Source organism: Varroa jacobsoni, unplaced genomic scaffold (assembly GCF_002532875.2).
Source record: "Varroa jacobsoni isolate VJ856 unplaced genomic scaffold, vjacob_1.0 scaffold_1053, whole genome shotgun sequence".
In the NCBI taxonomy this organism is placed as follows: domain Eukaryota; kingdom Metazoa; phylum Arthropoda; class Arachnida; order Mesostigmata; family Varroidae; genus Varroa; species Varroa jacobsoni.
In genome coordinates this window covers 60,060-79,185 of record NW_019213955.1, presented here as the reverse complement: position 1 = coordinate 79,185, position 19,126 = coordinate 60,060, and the positions used below count along the sequence as shown (strand labels likewise).

At 43.5% G+C, this 19,126-nt stretch overlaps 1 protein-coding gene and 1 long non-coding RNA gene across 3 annotated transcripts in view; one reads left to right on the top strand and one right to left on the bottom strand.

Moving 5' to 3' along the window:
- LOC111266100 (uncharacterized) overlaps positions 1-590 on the bottom strand; it is a 33,211-nt gene extending 32,621 nt beyond the window's left edge. The window contains exon 1 of the long non-coding RNA XR_002683888.2: positions 126-590. This is a non-coding gene — a long non-coding RNA (uncharacterized LOC111266100). The remainder of the gene's footprint in view (positions 1-125) is intronic.
- Positions 1-19,126, top strand: part of LOC111266102 (protein O-mannosyl-transferase TMTC1) — a 144,092-nt gene that overhangs the window by 110,965 nt on the left and 14,001 nt on the right. For both annotated transcript variants that reach the window (XM_022843287.2, XM_086970785.1), the window contains exons 2-4: positions 2,987-3,275; positions 3,508-3,872; positions 11,006-11,233. In XM_022843287.2, the coding sequence (XP_022699022.2) occupies positions 2,987-3,275; positions 3,508-3,872; positions 11,006-11,233 (882 nt within the window). The remainder of the gene's footprint in view (positions 1-2,986; positions 3,276-3,507; positions 3,873-11,005; positions 11,234-19,126) is intronic.

Here is a 19,126-nt window from a genome sequence, read left to right as displayed (position 1 = left end):
ATGCAAATAGTACAGGTTTGTTGTGAATCACACCCAGAATTGAGCTTCACGCTCAGCGAAGGGTTTACAGCAATGTATATATATATATATATATACCTAATCTACGTAGTGTTTATCTTACTTACTGTAGAATTACCCGATGCGAGCGTTAGGCTTGATCGCTTTGGCGACGGCGCATTTCTTTTAAATGCAGTCCTACTAATAGCAGTGGCAACGACAGTTGCTTATTCGCTACTTTAACTACTACACTGCTGCATGTCCATAAAGTACTCTGTTATCCACCGCGGTACCGAGAGATAGCAACTGAAGCCTATGAAAGGCTTTTTTTTTTGTAGAAACAAGGCTTATATGCCAGTTATATCTGGCGTACTCACCGCTTGTATGTGAGTACTACAAGGACAACGAAGACGACAGCTACACAAGAGAGCTGCCTGCCACGGTTGCGTACAAATAAAGACGCGTAATCCGCCTTAGTGAAGCTGCTGCATTTGCTCACATCGGATATACACAACTATGAATTATATATTTCAGTTAAGCGGCAATCGTTTGCTGCTTTCTAAAATCCGCTGAACTTAGCGGGTTCTCACTGATAACACTCGCCAGCAGTTTCACATCACAATATTATTAAGGTTGCTTTTACCGCTGGACTACTATAGCTTAACGTAACCTATAGCTAGCGATAATTGACAACAGTCGTTTTTCAGTCTCCCGAGCTTTGTGAAGAGATTTGCCTCTATCGAGATACAGGGTGTTTGCGATAAACTGACACGCGTTTTATTGGGGGCTGTTTAGAGTCGCCGGTATACCTAGTAGCTCCTGTTTTTAAGACCAGATAAGTCAGTTTATTTTAGAGTAACATCGATAATTGAGTGTAACGGAGACGGAGGTCTATGTTCGGAGTATGAATAAAGATCATGCTTAGATGTCTAATATCTTTGTGCTGAATACCCCCCCTCCCCCCGCTGCAATTGTAAATTTGCATGGTGCTCCTAAATCAATAGTGTACGTCCTCATCAGCCTGCATGTAGTTCCTGAGGAGTGCGAGGAAGATTTTTAAGAAGTGAGGTGGCAGACCCACGATAAAGATTATATCGAAGAAGCACGCGAAATCATCAAGGCGACGCTATTTGTAATCACCCTGCATTTTTGATGCGTGCGTCAGCGGTAGCGTCTAAAACAAGATTATTTATTGCCAATTGAGCCGTTCAGGTAAAGTTAAGCCGTTAATCTTCTTTGCGCCTTTTTCCTATTTCAGACGTTTTTGAATGTTTGTACTTCTTGAACGTTTTGTCAATTTTTAAAATGATTTTTGAATGGTTTAGACCTCGAATTGAACGTGTAATGGGACAGAAGGGCAGATACATTGAATAAAGAGGGATGGTCCTGCCGGCCCATGCAAAAAAAAGGTCTTACCTAGTATCAATTTTCATTTATATTTAGCCTATAAGTGAACGACATCAGTCTTTTTACCATTTACGCTGAACACCTTTTGTATTATATCCAGGACTCCATCCGACTGCTACGTAGCTTATGTTTTTAGCTCACTGCAGGAAGAACTTACAGTCGGCATGAATAGTTCTAGGCAAGAGGAAGGGAGACGTGGGCTGGATCCAACATTCAGACCATAGCTTGCTAGTCTAGCTCACCGCTAACGCGATCGAGGTTCGGGTGCCAAGCGAGTGAGGTAGCAAGCCGACAGGCAAGGAAGCACAGGCAGTGTATAGAGCCTACTCTATCCGGTACAGCGAATGCAATGTGTCGATATGAGAACTGCTGTGCCAGCCAGCTCGAATCCGAAGGCAAAACATGCTCACATTGTTCATTCGTCGGACAAAACACAGGAAACCTCCATGTTGCCACCTCTGCCTCCCTTCCATTCCGTGTTCGCGTGTGTAAAAGAAGGAAGACAGCAAAAAGGATTTTGGGATCCGGGCGCCTAGCCAGTCAGAACCAGGCGTATCTACGATCCTGCCGACGGTATTTGAATACCGCCCACACAGCAAGAGTAGTAACTGGATCAACGCTGCAATGACAGTCTGCAACATTATCTAAAATAACACTAATAACACTAGACGAATAGCAAGAGCTTACTGGTAGAATCCGGTACGACTAATACTAACGTCATAAGAAATACTAGCATTAATAGATGTTGCCCGTACTCAGCTGTACTATGTGGAGACGCGAGTCGTCGCTGGTCACAATACGAGAGAGAAGGAAAAAGGCCCTTTGCGCGTCTGTTCCGGTTTTCGTTTGCTCCTTGTCCGTGCAGGTCGCATCGTCGAGTTCAGGCGTATTGTTGTTCTTTATGCAGCGCAAAGAAAGTAGTCTCTGGGCTGCTTCTCTACGGAAACTTACTCACTCGTCTGGTTACCTTGACCTAGCTGCACGCGGCCTCGGGTGCGAGTGGATGTTCGCCGCAAGACAAAAGGGGCCGAGCTCCGCAGTAGTTTGCCGTAATTATCGCTGTAGATATCACTGGGCCCGACCATATTCGTTTTTTGAGCTTATATATGTACAGACAAATTATACATCCCAGATAATAGCTATAGCCTATGATAGTAAATCGTAATGAGGACTTTCTTTCCAATCAGTCCGAATGATTGAATTGCTCTAGAATGTAACGGTAAAACCAATAGCACAAAAATTCATCAAGTCCCTTTCTATAGTAGACATTCGGGTCAAATGAAAAATAGCATAAATCTATATTCTGACAATACGTTGGGGAACTATGTTAATTTAAGGCGATGGAACTGACTTGAGCTAAAATAAATAGCTTCTTAATTAGTATGATGATCTAGTATCACATGACAGGAAAAGAAAATAAAATTACGTTCACTTCCTAAACATTAATTATAAAAAAATAATTTTCTACGTGATTTATGGTCGTCATACAGACATGTGTAAAATTTTGCCTACGTTTCTATTTCTATATTTCGCGACAGCGACTTGAGAGCAAATTCACACGAAAATTGTTTCTTCTTTACAGGTTGAACTATTTATATGGAGGCCTGTCACACACCCGGAGCTATCATGTGGTAAACATACTACTACACTGGCTTTGTTGCATTCTGTTAGGGGAGCTGGCCAGCCGACTTTTTTGCTCAACTTCAGTGGAACGAACTTCGAGAAGTACCCGGTCCGAAAGCCTGGGATCATTCAGCTTCGGAGCGAACCCTGTTGGCCGACGAAATGATCAGCAGTACTTTAGCACCGCACTTGGATTACGCGTCGCCGTTATATTGATCTTTGGAGGCCAGCCAGTTCACACTGAAGCGGTGAGAATATATACGTAAATACATCGATCTATTCTAGAGAAATTACGAAAAAATCAATTTCGTATCATAAATATCGAGTTGCCAGCTTAGATTCAAGGTCTAAAGCTACCGAAATCCAATTGGTACACTTTAGAAGATAACGGTCAAGTTCATCTTATGTGCTAACTACCTCCGTTTTTTCAAGTACAGATAATAAATTAATTATTTTTTATATCTTGTTATATGTTCACAGGTGACATCGATTGTGGGTCGGGCCGATCTTCTTTGTGGTGTTTTCTATCTGCTGGCGTTATTAACGTTCATGTCTTCATGTGATAATGACGAACCACATTTTGCCCCAGTACAGGATCAGTTGATTACCACTGATGGACTAATGTTTCAATATGACGCCTCTAATAACGTCACAACAGCTAGAGTCATACGGAAGACCAGCGAATCGCAGCAGATCATGCAGTTAACTAGACTAAAGTTGTGGCTTTCAATGGTGTTTGCTATACTGGCGTTACTTAGCAAGGAACAGGGTCTTACAGTTTTCGGCTTATTCATCATCTATAGATTGAGGATACTATGCAAGCGATCTGATTCCAGTTTTCACTGGTAAGCCAAATTCACGCTAATTCTAAGCTGGGCTAGTCACTTTACTGTACCTTGAAAGTTTTTGCCATTGATCTCATGAGCTTCGATTTCCAATAGGTGATAATTTCTAGTTTTTATGGTAATACTTGATCTACGGCTGTTTTCTGCCCAAAACAGGAGGTGAAGCAGGGTTTCATTACGTGCCGTGTTCTGATAGTCTCAGGTGCATTCGGATGGTCGACAGAAATAGTTCATAAATTTCAGCTGTCCTCTTGGTCGGTAGCCTGACGCCTACTTCCTTTCATATGAGCGCTTGACGACACGATAATGTAGGAAAAGCACGAGGAGCGCTCTCCTATGCGTCCTCGTGCAAAAAAAAAAACTCGTCGCTCCCTTTCTATCAGCTTTTGTTAGGACAGACAAGTGTTGATTTGCATTCAACCTCCTTCTTGCTTTAACCATCCGCTGATGAGATAAGAACCTGCTTGTTCTTCACTGCTGTTCCTTTCGTGGTTGCCCTACATTGGCAACGTCCTGTCTATGCGAAGTGCTTCATCCTGGCGCTTTCCGCGCTTTGCCACACGCTCTCGTGTCACTCTGCTCGCCGGGAAGGGCGCATGTCTTGTGTAGTGTCACGACGCTTCCAAGAAAAAAGAATGAACAAGGCACAGATCGAGCATATCTCACGCAGCAAAGCTAGCTTTTCCATGAGCTGTATTTACCCCTCAATTTGGCAAGACGACGCCGGTGACGTCATCATTCTCCGACTCTCCAAGCGCAGGCGCAATTTGAAGCCGCTCTGTGCTGAACACGCACACGTTTCCGCGACAGCTTGGATAACCGCTTCTTGCTGACGACTCGTGGCAGTCGGCTGGAAACATACCAGATACTTTCATAACCCCTGTGCCTTCATGAGCCTCCATGCGTGCCCTCTACGTTTAGCAGCCCGCCGACACAGACTAGACCTAACTCATGCAGCTGTTGGTGGGTGGGTAGTGCCTTTTTTCTCATGTTTTCGTGCCGGTGCTGCTGTAATATTCCTGCTCTTTGCTGCAACTGACCTCTCTCAATATGGTAACGTAGGCAATCCTCAAGCCTCGGTAGCGGTACGAGGGCGGACGAGCGTGGGGCGTAGCATGGAGCCGTGCCCACCTCGGAAAAAGTTTTTCTTGAAAAAGTTCTTTTTTTTTTCATGCATTCTCTCTCCCTTTCTCGCTTTCTTCATTTTTTTCTATACAGCTCTCCTTCATCTAGTAGGGAAGCAACAGCAGGATAAAGAAGTAAAAGGCAACGCCCATATGGCCGCTCGCCTGGCGGAAGCCTCGACAGTATAGACGGATTGTGGTTTCGGGTTTGCACTTGTTTTGTTGGCTTGCTCGCTGTTCATGCACCTTGGCTTTACGTCTACGAATCCCTCTTTTGCTACTACTACCGCCGCTGCCGTCTCCAACGGAACGAAGAAGGCTAAAAGGACTAACAATAGGGTGACATAAAAGCTAAAGCAAAGCGAGTGAGAAAGAAAGCGAAGACGGCATAGAGGCTAAGGGACAGGAACAGCAAAAAATAGAGGATATGCGAGTAGTTTACGATAAGCAACTTTTACATGACAATGGATTGCCAGATTTTTTTTACTCCAAGCGGCACGTCGCTGGGCACCACCGGCTTTCATAAGTAACACGCCATGCGGAAAACGAGACATACCTGAGAAGATGTTCAGACTTCGCTAACTGCTGAGTGTGTCACTATACTACTAGAATAATTATTGGACGTCCTGCCCAGGCTGCTATACAACTCTGTTGTATCGGTCTGGCTTTGTCTTCTCATAGGATAGGCAAGGAAAAAGCAAAATTATCGCGTTATTGATGAAGGCATGAAACGATCCTGCAAGCTATCCCTTCAATTGCTTCTAGAATAATTCAGCTGCGATCCCGTAGTACGTCAAAAAAAATTTCAAAAAATTACGTCCTCGTGCAAAAGAGTTCAACAAGCAATATATAGAATATTTCCAGTCATAGGGAAACCTGTGAATGGTGGTATAGCTCGGTACACATACAAATCGTAACTATTTCTGCATGTTTGTACTAGTACATTAATTCAGTTATCTTTGCTTATATAACACCAACGTCAACACCAGCAATAATAATTCTAAGAACACTAGAAAATTCGTATGTATCTTCAACATAAACACACTATATTCCAACGAAATTTCATTTGTTCATTTTTGTCAAAAACTTTATCTATATAGGTCAACAACACAGTATCCCAATATCGAAGTGAATAATGTGCAACCACCCAAAACACTTTGCGCCATATGGGCCATAGGAGTCTTATTGAGCTTATAAAACTTATTAACGAGATTTGATGTCCTAAAGATAGAACTAGGGCTAGTAAGAGACATAATATCTGTCACACTTGTCGCTGCATCTAAAGTACCTACACTTGTTAAAGTACGTCAATTGTAATCACGGGCTGCACGATGCACGGTAAAGCGAATATGTCTTTTTAGCCGGTTCATCTCTTTCGAGTCGTAATTTCTCATGGCACTTAAAGAAAAAAAAAGATTCCACTAATCTCCGCAAACGTTTGCTCCTAGTTTTTGAAGTTGGTTTAAAGACCTCCGTTTCTGGGAGACTGAAGTAACAGTATAGGTACCTCGAACCAAATAGGCAAGAAGATACGCGAGGCAATTTTGTGTCGCTAGATGTAGTTAAGGGAGGTGCATTGACTTTATTTGTCGACGTTCTTCACTGTAAAATATTCTTTAATGCCTCGTATTCCATACATTGCGCTTGAAGCTATCTTGAGATCGAACAAAATGACGGAAGCTGAACAAACGATAAGTTGATCTGATCGTTTAAGCAGCCAACGCTGTTTTCCAGCATCATTTGGTGGCGTGCGCGGCCAAACTCCTGTTTTTTGCCGAAAAAAGCAACTCCAAGTACAGAAACCGGTTAACTTAGATGAGAGACTATTTCGCGAGATGCAAAATGTCAGTGGCCGCTGTCCTGACTCCCCTCCTAAGGTTGATCGCTTTTGACAGTCAGAATTACGGTCTGTCCCACAGTTGTGGCTGCCGTGTAGTCCGGCTAGAATTTGCTGTACTTAAAGCTTGTTCGTATCTCACTAAACCGTCTGCATACAAGATAATTTTGGCTGACTTCATAGGTCGTCTTATTTCATCAGGGAAGCCCTTGAGTAAGATGTAGAATAAGAGTAGGCTTCAGGTTATGCCCTGAAAAAAGCCAGTTGTTTATGTGAAAGGAGAAGGTTCGGTGATGAGTCGTAGGCTATCTTGAAATCGACTAATATCACGTAAAGCGGACTACGATATAACTAGTGGTACACTACATAGATTGGGTTAAAGCGTATGACGGAAACCCGTTGTCGGCTTCTATTTGCTCAAACGTATGCATTTTACTGTCTCTACATGTAGGGGTAGGGATTTTTCGGACTACGTCTGTCTACTACGTGTTGGAATCACAAAGTAGGCTACAGGCTGCACTACAAATTCCCGATCTGTGTCCGGCCAGGAACATATGAAATAACCAACCGGTTCAATCAACCTCGTTCCTTCTGCTAGACTGCCTTAAGACTTATTTGAGAGGAAGCCCTGTTAACGATTGAGTTCTCGCCCTAGGGCGTTTCGAAAAGGCAAAAGATAGCCAAAGGGCTTTGCTCGGATTTTAGGGGTGATCGAAGGGAGGGACCGTGGCAGAACTGCCCTGTAACCCCAAAAAAATCTATTCTTTGCAAAGGCTCCCTGTTCTTCTCGTTCTTTTCGTTTAAGTTTAAACTTATAAAGGCGTAGACCTGGCTCGACGCTAAGGAAGCCACACTTTGCGACCTGAACTGTGAATTGGGGGGTACCCCCGCCTTCTTGCTTAGGCTTTCTCCAGCAGGTCGTTTCTTTGGCCTCGTGCCGGTTGCGCCTTTGCGCGCTGGTGGCATGGAATCGCTGTAAGATCGTCTCTACCATTAGAGCTGGCCGGCCGCGCCTTCTCGATCTGTAAAAGCCAAGACCAACTTCTTGGGAGTTAGTTGTATAATTCATCGCGTTAACGTCTCTCTCTAAAAGCTCAGCCACAAAGGTCCTGAGTTTCTCTCATCTCTCTAACATTACCCCATTTGCATGCCCTCTAGGTAAATTCAGACTTACCCGGATCATTTGTGAAGCGGTGCCAGTTTGAAGACAGGCTGTCAGGTCCTTTTTTAGTTGTGCGGTTTGCCCCTATGCTTGCCTTTAGTTGGTTAGATAATTTCATGCCTTGCTAACCTTCATGTCTTTGTCTAAAGACCGGAAATATCCTTGTCGTTTACTAGCATCCGAAGTTCACATGCGACGACAAGTGGTTTCCTAACAACCCGATATCGATATTAATTATATTAGTGGTCTACTACCAGGGAATATTTTTTTTATTGGCACTTTTACAGTTTGTATGTCCTGCAGCACGAAGTACAAGTTCAATGCAACAATAAACGAATTTATATGCGGTCCGAATTAATATTACTGCGAAGGGTAATTATGCATCCGTGCGCCTCCAACATATTTCGAAAAAATCTACCGAACTTCATTAAATGCTCGTGAAGCAAATGGTTTGTGAGAGACAATATTCAATGGTAAAACTGATTAGAGGAACTGTTTCCTTCATCAATGCGATAATCGGTATATAATAGAGGCACTTCTAACTATCACAGCATAATAGCTTCTTCATACCTAAAATTGTTTCTTAAGTTTGTTGATGATCGTTAAACGGTTTTACTATATCATGTTATTACCCGAATGAGATCGTAACTTGGTTGCCAACAGGGTACATAACTGACTAGCAGACAACAAAAGAATATATTAAAAGGCCTAACTTATTTCACTATTCGCAAGTAAAATGCTTCCGTCTGTTCCACTGCTAAAAAAGCTCGTAGTTTAATAGATGAATTATTCTCAGTTAGAATTTAAGGATATAATTCAACTATTTGGGGTAGTAAGCATTCGCTGCGACATCTTTCTAGCGAAATCAAGACACTAGAATTCAATGGTGGGTATTAAAGTAAATATTTTTAGCCTCAAGTGTGGTGCTGCCTAAGTGAAATATTGCTCCGAGTACCTGGACCAATTCGTTTACCCTTAAGTATATAAAGCGTGTCATATATCGTGTTACTACTGCACCATTATGAGGGTGTCACGTTATTACTACTACTACTACTACTACTGCACTAAGCTGGAAGTGCACCATTTTGTATTTCACGCATAGGGCGAGATAATTTGAGTCAGCATTTCCGCCGGAATTATTCTCATTGCTATCTTTTATCATATCTTCCGGCAACTGGGGTTGTCTGTCGATAGTTTCGAAGGCATCGCAGCTTCTCTGGTTGTCTTTCTCTCCTTGGGTGTTCCTCTCGTAGAAAGGCTTGGCTTGTAGAAAGAATACCGGCTACTTAGTTTTGATGGCTTATTAATTTCTCCCCCAACTGCATTCGCCGCTTTGCTGTTCCTCTTGCGCTCTCCACTTTGATGTGTGCTGCACTCGTTGAGGAGTGAACAACCACATCGTTGAATGGACCAACCTGGTAGAGTTCCTGTGGGCTCACATGGTCGGTTTCCGAGATATTCCCAGGAGCCAAAGATTTTCAGGACACGGGCCACGGGGCCGGGACAGACTGCGAAATAGGTAGAACGGGTCACATATGGGAGGTCGGGGAGAGGTAAAAGAAAAAGCCGCAGAAAAGATGTGTGATTTTGTGTCCTTATAGAAGGGGCTATCGATTTTGCTACTTTTTCTTTTCAGACTCTTTTGTCTCCAGAAACCGTGAGCGGGGAGCTAAGTTATCCACAAGTGCCCGTACTAGGCTGCTCTGGCCTTCGTGCAGGGCTCAAGGAAGTTTCGACAAGGGCTTTAGCCAGTCAGAGCTTCTTTGTTCTCATCCTCCCCTTTCTTCTCCCGCTGTTGCCGGCGCCGCCGCTAGTTCTGCTAAAGCCCAGACCCGGCTGGAAGCCGCCTGTCTGCAGTTAACCTGTCCTGGGCTAGGCTCGTCCGCCCATCTTACAGACACAGCCACCCTTACAGATAGCCACGTTCAACTCTAGAGCTTAAACACACATTTACACGCAGAGACGTCCGCGTTTGGATATCTCCGATCTGATTGTATCTGGGTGCAATGCAACATTGTGGACCCTTCTATGTATCCATGTATGTATGCAAGCCAGTGCTATTTATCTGTCCATAGAAACAAAGATTTTTGGACTACGCCTGCTCCAGAGCCATCGAAGCGGCTACCGACGTCCATTTTCCGGACGCTGTGCACTGTCTGGTCTATGTTCAAAGGGTACCACAGCCAGCAACAGCAGTACAGGCAAGAATAATAGCACTAGGTCAGACAGGGATTGCCATAGCCGAAGAAAATTGGCTGATCGAAGAAGCTAGAAGCACAGGCGTCATAGGCTTCCATACTGAGAAAAGATTGAGTGTCGAACGTAAGGGCACAGCCAAAACATAAAAAGAGTAAACAATCGCATCAGACCGTAGAAAAAGGGGAATGCTGGTGAATCGTTTGCTTATAACATAACCGTGGGTGGATCGGTCGGTGCTGCTCGGATTGTTGTTGGGTTACGATAGCAAAGATAGAACAGCGTCATTACTTGTTTTTTCCTTTTGTGTTTTACTACTTTCCAGTCGATTAATTAACACCAAACAAAACCACATAGATTCAAAGAAAATAGCGGAAAAGTGTACAAAAAAAAAATATAATTAATTAAAAAACTTGCCATCGAGTCGACAGATATATTGATTGCAGAAGTTAAGCTCGTGATTAGAGTTGCCCTTCAAAGGTCCTTGGATCCTTTAGATCCTTTAGGTCCCGCCACCAAATAATGCTGCAGCCAGCTGTTGCTCCATTCGTACTATTTTAAACCTTCCACTTTTTTGTATTGTTAAATTGTTCGACGCACCCGAATTTTTCGCGGCCTAATGCGATAATAAGCCCAGTTGCTATAATAATACAGTGATGCTTTCACACTAAATACCCTGTCGTTATGTCAGTACCGTAAATAAACACCTATAATTAACTTATATTGCATGTTGCATAGGTGAAGTTTACTTTCAACCGATTTCAACGAAACGTTTAATCTCCTTGATGTTCTTGCCTATTCGCTTCCGTTGCAGTTCAGCGCGCGTTACAGGTCAAAGGCGTCTGGGTCTCATGGCTTTATCTCCATCGTTGTCTCGACCCAATCGGCCAACGCAATGGGTTGCAGCGGACGAATACCTTCAGGTTTCACTAGCCGTTCTTGCAGGACTGGTGGCGTTTCGCGTAGCCATGCTGGGCGGCAGTCTACCCCGATTCTCAGAGCACGACAATCCCGCGTCGCATCATCCTCATTTATTGACCAGGTATACACACACCTTTAAGGCTTCGTCTTTTGTCTTCCTGGCTTTCGTTCCTATTTTGTGTTACGTTCCTTAAAGGATTTTTCCTTCCCGTAATAATATACTGGGATAATGTGTCTGCCAGCTAAACTTGCTGGAAGCCAATCTTTAAACTAATGCCATAGGCCTAAGTACTGGGCATAAGGCATGAAAAACTTTTCTTATAATCTTCCTTACATATTTTCTTTTGATATCGCGCGAAAAAATATACTTCTTTGCTCGATGCTAATTTTCGATAGACGTTCAGTCGTAATGCCTGAATTACGCAGAAGAAAGCTTCGTGTGTTGCTGGATCGAAAAGCTATTAGGCGAAGGAGATGGGCTAACCTGTAATGGATTACTCTTATAATAACTGCGGGTAACTAGAGATCAAAACATTTATAATTCAATATGATACTATACAATTACTATTATGTACTGTACTAACGTACGATACATGATGTCACAGTTAGATGGGTTAAACGAAGAACAAAGCCAATCAAGCTATACACAAACCTCCTGTGTTTATGGTTCTTATAGGTAGCCATTGTGGAACACGTACGTATCAGACATAATGCGCCAAAAAAGTATTTTAAGTATGCCATTGCAGCAGAACTACCGATACTAGACGACCATTATCTCTTTCATTGTCGCCGACATTATATCGGAGTGTATACTCACGTACTCTTATTTAATATCTGCCCCAGTATCCGTTGTTGTCGTATTCCTGATTGTAAATGGCTCCGAGATATTTTGACCTAGATATATGAACGTAGCTACGTGTCGGCTTTTGGATATATAGGATTTTTCTATTCGACTCATATCTATATGTACGTATCTATATATAAAATTAATGTTCCGAGTTACTGCTAGACTAGCTATACATTGGCTTCAGGCGGTTGGCGGCTCCTCCCCGCACGGAAACAGTGAAGTGTGCTTAGCCCCCATTTTTGCACTTAGATTAACCCACGTATCCATAAGTTTACTGGGAGAACACGTTACCAGTGAATCATTGCAGGGACACGTATCTATGTATAGAATTATAGCTTCGAATTTTACGTTCGGGCATTCGCGTCAAGGATTGCTGTAGACGGCTGACGCTCACCACGAAATGAAGTCTGCCTACGTTCGGACTCGAACCTAAATCGTTAAAGTTTACATGGGCAAACACGTTACCGCTTCGCCATCACGGACACACGTGCTCCATGCATACATAACGTATATATGGAGACATTACATTTACTGAACTACTCAACTGAGTAGACCTGCCGAGTGATGCCTTAGTAGTAAGCTTAAATGACAAAAGAGCAAGCGGTCCTTTTGACCTGTTCGTGAAAGTGAACCGTTTGAGCACCTATACGAACCTACTATTTTTACTGTTAATCTACACAAGCAGATTGCAGTATGGCGAGTTCAGGCCAGTTTAGTGGATAGTGGATATTACTACATAGTTATTAATCATCATTGGTAAACGTTATGGGGTTACTGATAATAACTGATGCTTGTGCGAAATGCCAACTTGTAACTCTCAACATGGAAAATCCCAATAGTCTTTAAAAATGGAGCTAACTTTTATCAAGTTTGTCTCCATGTTTGGAGACTCTACCTTGGAGGCTATCGGAGGCGGGATTGTCAAGCGTCTTTTAAAGACGGATATTTGTTAAAGGCATTATGTTTCCTATCGCAAAGATTTCACATGAAAGAGATCTTAAGGCGCAATTACGTACCGCCTTACAAAAGCTAGCGTTATCGTGTTTCTGCTTTTGGAGATTCCACTATACATAAATCAGAAAGGGAGATTATCTGCCATTTTCCGAAAATGTATATTTGCCATTATATTGAAGGTAATTACGAAAAGCATAAGAAACAGAAGATCGATGAACTACAGGAAGCTATAGGCCGTATTGTCTCACATGAGAATTATCATGGGATTCGAGCGTTGGTCAAACAACACAGTTAACATCGTGATAGACCTGTTTGATATCATCAGCATTTATACGTTAGAAGAAATTTTTCCATCTCAATCATTTTGTTAGGTGTGAAGCGTTCCGACTGAACAGTATAGCCGCTGATGTGTGCCATTAGTATACAAGCTTCGCCAATGACTACACGATAGGCGTGATTGAATGAAGAAACGTAATCTTCTTGGTACTGAATAATTGTTGAAGCCAGTAACTATATACGGACGTTAAAGCCTTGTTTTATTAGAAAACATTGATTAGATTCTGCAAAATGTCGCTTTTATACTAAATCCTTTTTCGCAGATTGCTAAGCTGTGGTTCGATGCACTTTTCAAGAACATACATGAGCTGAATTCCATATTCTATACTTAATAGTATCGATGGAATCCACCTTTCACGCCTGCATTACTTGAACCTATGTTTTCGATGTTATTTCAATTAATACATTTTGGTAGGCAACGTTATCTTTACTGCAATTTCAATGCAGCCGTTCGCTCCGCTGCCCTGTAGTACTAGACGTCCCGTTGATTAATTGGAATAGCGCTCCACCCTTGCATATTCCGAACTGCAGAGCACAAAACAGTACCTGAAGTCCCTTTTTTTTTTTTTACAACACATTACTAGATGAGTAAGCCTGCTGTACGAGGCAGATATATTGTATATGTCACATGCCGACCTCCAACCTCGGTCAATGCCAACCTGAATTGCAATTGTACGTATGGCTGTTGGTCTCCTGTTGGATCGGCAGACGGCCACCCCTCGTGGGTTCATGTGCCACGAACCCGCGGAAATTTTCCTAGAATCAAAGCGAAGAACCAGCCGTCTCTCGTATTAACTCTTTCGACATTTTCATACGTTACCCCATACAACTAATGGGGCACCAGCTATTGCATTAGTGTAGCACAGCCGCTTGCTGGAACAGCTCATGTTGACGTAAAACGCAAGACCCTGCAATTCGTTCATATAAAAATAAACGAATAAAACATGGGGCGATCATCGCCAATAAAACCACACGTATATCCTAAATTTATATTCTAGCAGATGATAGAAATCAGAAGAACAACTAAGAGTAGCAGGGAGGTGGCACAGAGACAAGGGGGGTGAACAATAGCACATATCGTACAGAGATGTACCCCTAGTAAGTCTGTGACTTGGCGGTACAATGGATTATTACTTTTCTAGCTGCTTTCAGGGATCTCTAAGTTGTACCGAAATTGGCAAATCGCCAATTTCGATACAGCTTAGAGAAAGTCGAGGTGATTCAACGAGAAAGTTGAGTAATTCAGAATTGTAAGTTTGATTAAACAGGGCCAGCAGCAGCACTGCCACTAACGTCACGAACCGTTTCAGCAATGTGTGATGGGTGTGCCTTCAGGGTCATCCCCAGCCTTTTGAATGATTCCGTTAGTCTATCAAAACCATTGTGCCAGGCCTGAGTCAGGCCTGCTCTGCTGTTGTCTAACAAGGGTCACTTTATGCGATTCTGTGCCCATGACAATTTTGCGGTCCATCGGTGGTCCGTCAAACAGGGCAACAGAAAATCCATTACGGCCAGAACGGACCCCACCGAAAAACCAAGTACCGGTCGAGACCCCTGGGGGTGGAACTGTCGTACGACTAATTTTATAGCAGCGGTGGTAGAATACAATAGGGGTGTATGGCAGCGAAAGGGAGATCTTACGCCTATCGATCGCTCATCACTTCCGTCTCCGTTTTCCTAGACGCCAAAGGAGGGTCGGCTGGGGCGTGATCTTCAACTCCGTAGAGAACAAGCTGAGCGCAAGCTGAGGACTCCTGAAGCCCGACACATCGATGCCATTTTAATTAAGCTCGATCACGTTTCGATTAAAAAAGTAGGGGGAGACAGAATTAAATCCTGTTGCATTTCGAGTAGCTCGTGAACTCCGCTAGCTATCCAATTACAATCAGTGTTGCAGGTAGGGTTGCCGTTATCGCCGTAGTTGGTCCGCTAAGTCCTTGGACTTGTCGTCTAACTCTGGGTAGATTTAATGACCGTGTACAGGGGCCTGTTTATTTTCTTATTTATTCTAACAGTAGACACAGCAGATTCAGGGACGAGCTGACCGTAGTATAGAAAGATGGGACAATACGAAGGAAATGGAGAATGCTAAACAAGCAAAAATGGCCTTTGTTTTAAACGTTCAAATAGATAACACTCATTTACGTATGTGACTATGTGTAGGCGAAATGTTTTGCGTGACTAAAAAAGCTACCCTAAACCTTCACAACGAGCCAGCGTACCTTTTAAGGTGATCTATGTATAAGCGGACGTTCGAGGTCTGCTGATGGGAGCAGACAAGAAAATGAACTCTTGTGTTTGCTACGATAGAGTTCAGACGCAATCTAAGGATGACCATATTACTATTAATATACAATAAAAAACTTGTTACCTTATAGTGCTTACAGGTGAGCTAGTGGAAAAGAAAATGCGTTTCATTTCCTGCTTTGACTCTGAGTTAGATGATTAAACGGGACCATAAATAGTATTGTTAACGGCAATATTAATGGCTGGTATTAGGAGCATCCCTAATATGCAGCCTATATTTTTTGTAATGGCTATAATCTCTCAAATAGTAAGGTTTATCATATAAAATGGCCGTGTTTTTCTTTTATTTGCTACAAATCAATTATAAAATAGCTAACATATTTGAATCAGAAGTGACCTACTCCGACTGTCAGTAGTTAAATTCTTGCTTTTTTTAATTTTCCTATCGATCTACACAGCTGTGGTCTCGACGATTATTGAGACCTTGTTGTCTTTTACAGTACGATTTATATCACGCACTGGCCATTATTTTTACTTGGAGTGCTAAGTTCGCATAGTTGGTTCAGCCAAGCATTGGTAGCTTCTGTTAATATTCATTATATTGTTGCGCAGAGTCCTTATAATGAGCATGTTTGCCGATGGGCTAATGTGATACTAGGTAAAGTGAGATGAATTCAAAAGCGTTGACTGCGAGTGATCCTATTTGAAAATTGTTTTCGCCATTAGCTACCTACGGCTGCAAGCCCTTCCCAACTGGTAGCAGGTAGTCGCGTCGTAGACACTGGCGCAGTTATCGGTGCCCACCGTTACCATGGTAGATGTAAAAGTATTCCTAATGCGCTCTTAGTTCGCTAGACCCGCTGTATTTAAAGCTCGTTTGCAATTCGAGAGGACTACAAGAATTGTCTGGCTGCGGTCCCTGTCTATTGCCCTATTTTGACTACTATGTAGTAGGAGAAGGCTGGCCTACATCTAGTGAATATCTGTTCGTCATCCCGTCCAATCCTGACCGTATGAATTTTACCATGAACGACGTCTCGAAAAGTTTGAGGTCTCAGAAAGTCGCCCTACCCGAGATATCCTGACGTTCCCATCCTCTCTGTTCATCGCCGCAGTTTTCGGTTTGGATCGGCTTGTAGACACTGTTGGCCTTGAACCAACTTATTGGACAAGATGATTTTGACGAGGAATCAGAAAGCCATGCCCAGGTATGTTAAATGCCACAGGCATTTGATAAAGGGAAAGATTCCCATGGACTTCTTTTCCGCTATGATCATAGATATATATATATATATATATATATATATATGGGTGAATATATGTACTCGTATATGTGTGCTGATTGAGCGCCAGTCGCTGGAACATCTCGACTGCGGTCATTTGCGCCACAGCTGGCACTGGCCTAAATGGCCGGATCGGTATTAATTATAATATGCTCTAATGGATAAGGGAAATACACGAAGAAGGCTAAAATTGGACGGAAAAGCGGAAACTATCGGAAGAAAAATTTGAGACCCCTTCGATCGTACAAATGACTTGGAAATACACTGACGTTTGTTTAGCTTGTCTCACTGTAAGCTACTAACGAAATGCATTATTCTGCAAAGAAAGCCACTTACATTACGAGACATATACACTGTATATATACACATGGTACATTACACATACAGATGTGAACAAATCGTGGGGTTTTACACGATGGAGACACCTCCTGTTCTTCGGTTTGCATTGCCCGTTCCGCCAGCAAGCCTCTTTCTTAACCTCGTTCTTCGCCGTTTTCCGAACGTGGAATGCCACTGGTGATGCGTGGTAACCGGGATGCTTTTAGTAATGGTGGGGCCGCGGATGGTGGCAATGCTATGGTATGAATGTACGGCGCTACGTATGTAACTATCTGGCACAGTAAACTCGTGTACGACAAACGGCTGAGTGAATGAGCGCGTAGAAACGAAGAGACAAGCCGCGCTAGACTGGTCCGAGATCCATTTGTGTCCAGTGTGGAAATCCGACTAACGGTGGTTGTCCTTCCGATTGCAGCCTTGTTGGTTCACTCTTCTGGTGTAGTAGTCAGAATATTTCAGCAAATGTGGCTAAAGAACAAATCACCTTTATGGCCAGGATTACCTTAATGGTCGTAGAAGGTTGTGCTGGTAGGGTCGTAACGGTTGGCATACAGAGGCAAAGCAACGATTCTTTGACGGGCCTGCCTATGTCGCTTACACATTACGTTTCTTTCTCCTCTCATCTCTCTTTTTCTATTTTCCTTTGACTTGGTCCGAGAGAAAAAAAAAACGCAAGAAGGGCATCCGAATCCAAGTCAAGCGGACAGCAAGTCTCGAGCGAACGGCAGCCTGTCAGTATTCCCCTGTCTTTTCTCCCTCTGCCCCGCGTCTGCCTCCACCTGCCGCACTGTGTGATTGCTCGCCGCAGACAATAGCCGAAGGCCTACTTGAAGATCCCGCTGAGAAGGCCTCGCTGCTTGGTCTTTGGTGCGCTTTAGCCACGCCGATCAGACGTTCAGCCGAGTGCGTCCGTTGGTCCGCGGGTCTCGAATCGCAGATACCGTGTTCCAACTTGTATACGAGAAGAGGCCTCACTGACACGGCTAAGTCCTGTGCTTTTTTCGACAAGAGCGTCCAACAGTAACGTAGAATGATATTGCCGCTGCCGTGGCTATTCCCTCAGTACATAGCGCGATAGGATCGCCAAAATCGGTGTTGTTAACTGCTCCTCCTGGTGCTTTTAATACCTCTACTCGCCGCGATTCTCCCACTATTGCTACTACAACTACTTGTCTCATTGGCAAAGGAGACCTCATCTGTGCGTCACGCCTCACGGGTCCAAACGGCCACGCGTAGAGAGAGGACACTGGGCGCGGCTGCGATCAGTACGGCCTCTCTTTCTCCGCTGCTTTTACTGCTACTTGCTGGGCAACCCTCGCAGTTGAAGCCGCTCTCAACCTGCCTATTCTAGGCCATGTAAGAAATGTATGATGCGACGATTTCCACTGGTACTTCGAGTACAGCTCTAGCGCCATTATAAGCTTTGCGTTTGGGTCCTCTTGCCTGGCTAGCCCAGTCCAATTTTAGTTTCAGCAAGGGTGGTTAGCCCTACTAAGTCAGAACCATGAGTATTCTAATGATACTATGCTACTTCTGCTGCCAGCATTACTACGGTACGTTCGGCGTGACCACTACAATCATTTGACAAAATTACGACTCTAATACGACTCCAACAACAACAGCAACAACAGGCGCACAATCGCTAATGTTGCTAAATCTACTATTGGATGACTGTTCAAAGGGTTAATTTAACCGGTCTCCCTTCGACGAAATGTCACTCCAACAGCGTCGCACGCTCTTTCAAAACCTTCAACTGCCCAGATTCCTGTAGGAAGTTGTAGTCAGTCTAAGGGACCGCCTAAGCCGAACGGGTGTCTACGTAGAGTAGATGTTCGTGGTAGTGGGTCAGGACAACGTCGACAGCATTTTAAGCGACTAATGACCGTTCGCCAAATAACAGCCTCTCTTCTGTTATGGATGGAAAATCTCACTGCTAAAGATTCTTAACAAACAAATAAATAACAATAACAACAACAAGAATAGAAATAAGAGCCAAAGCAGAAAATGG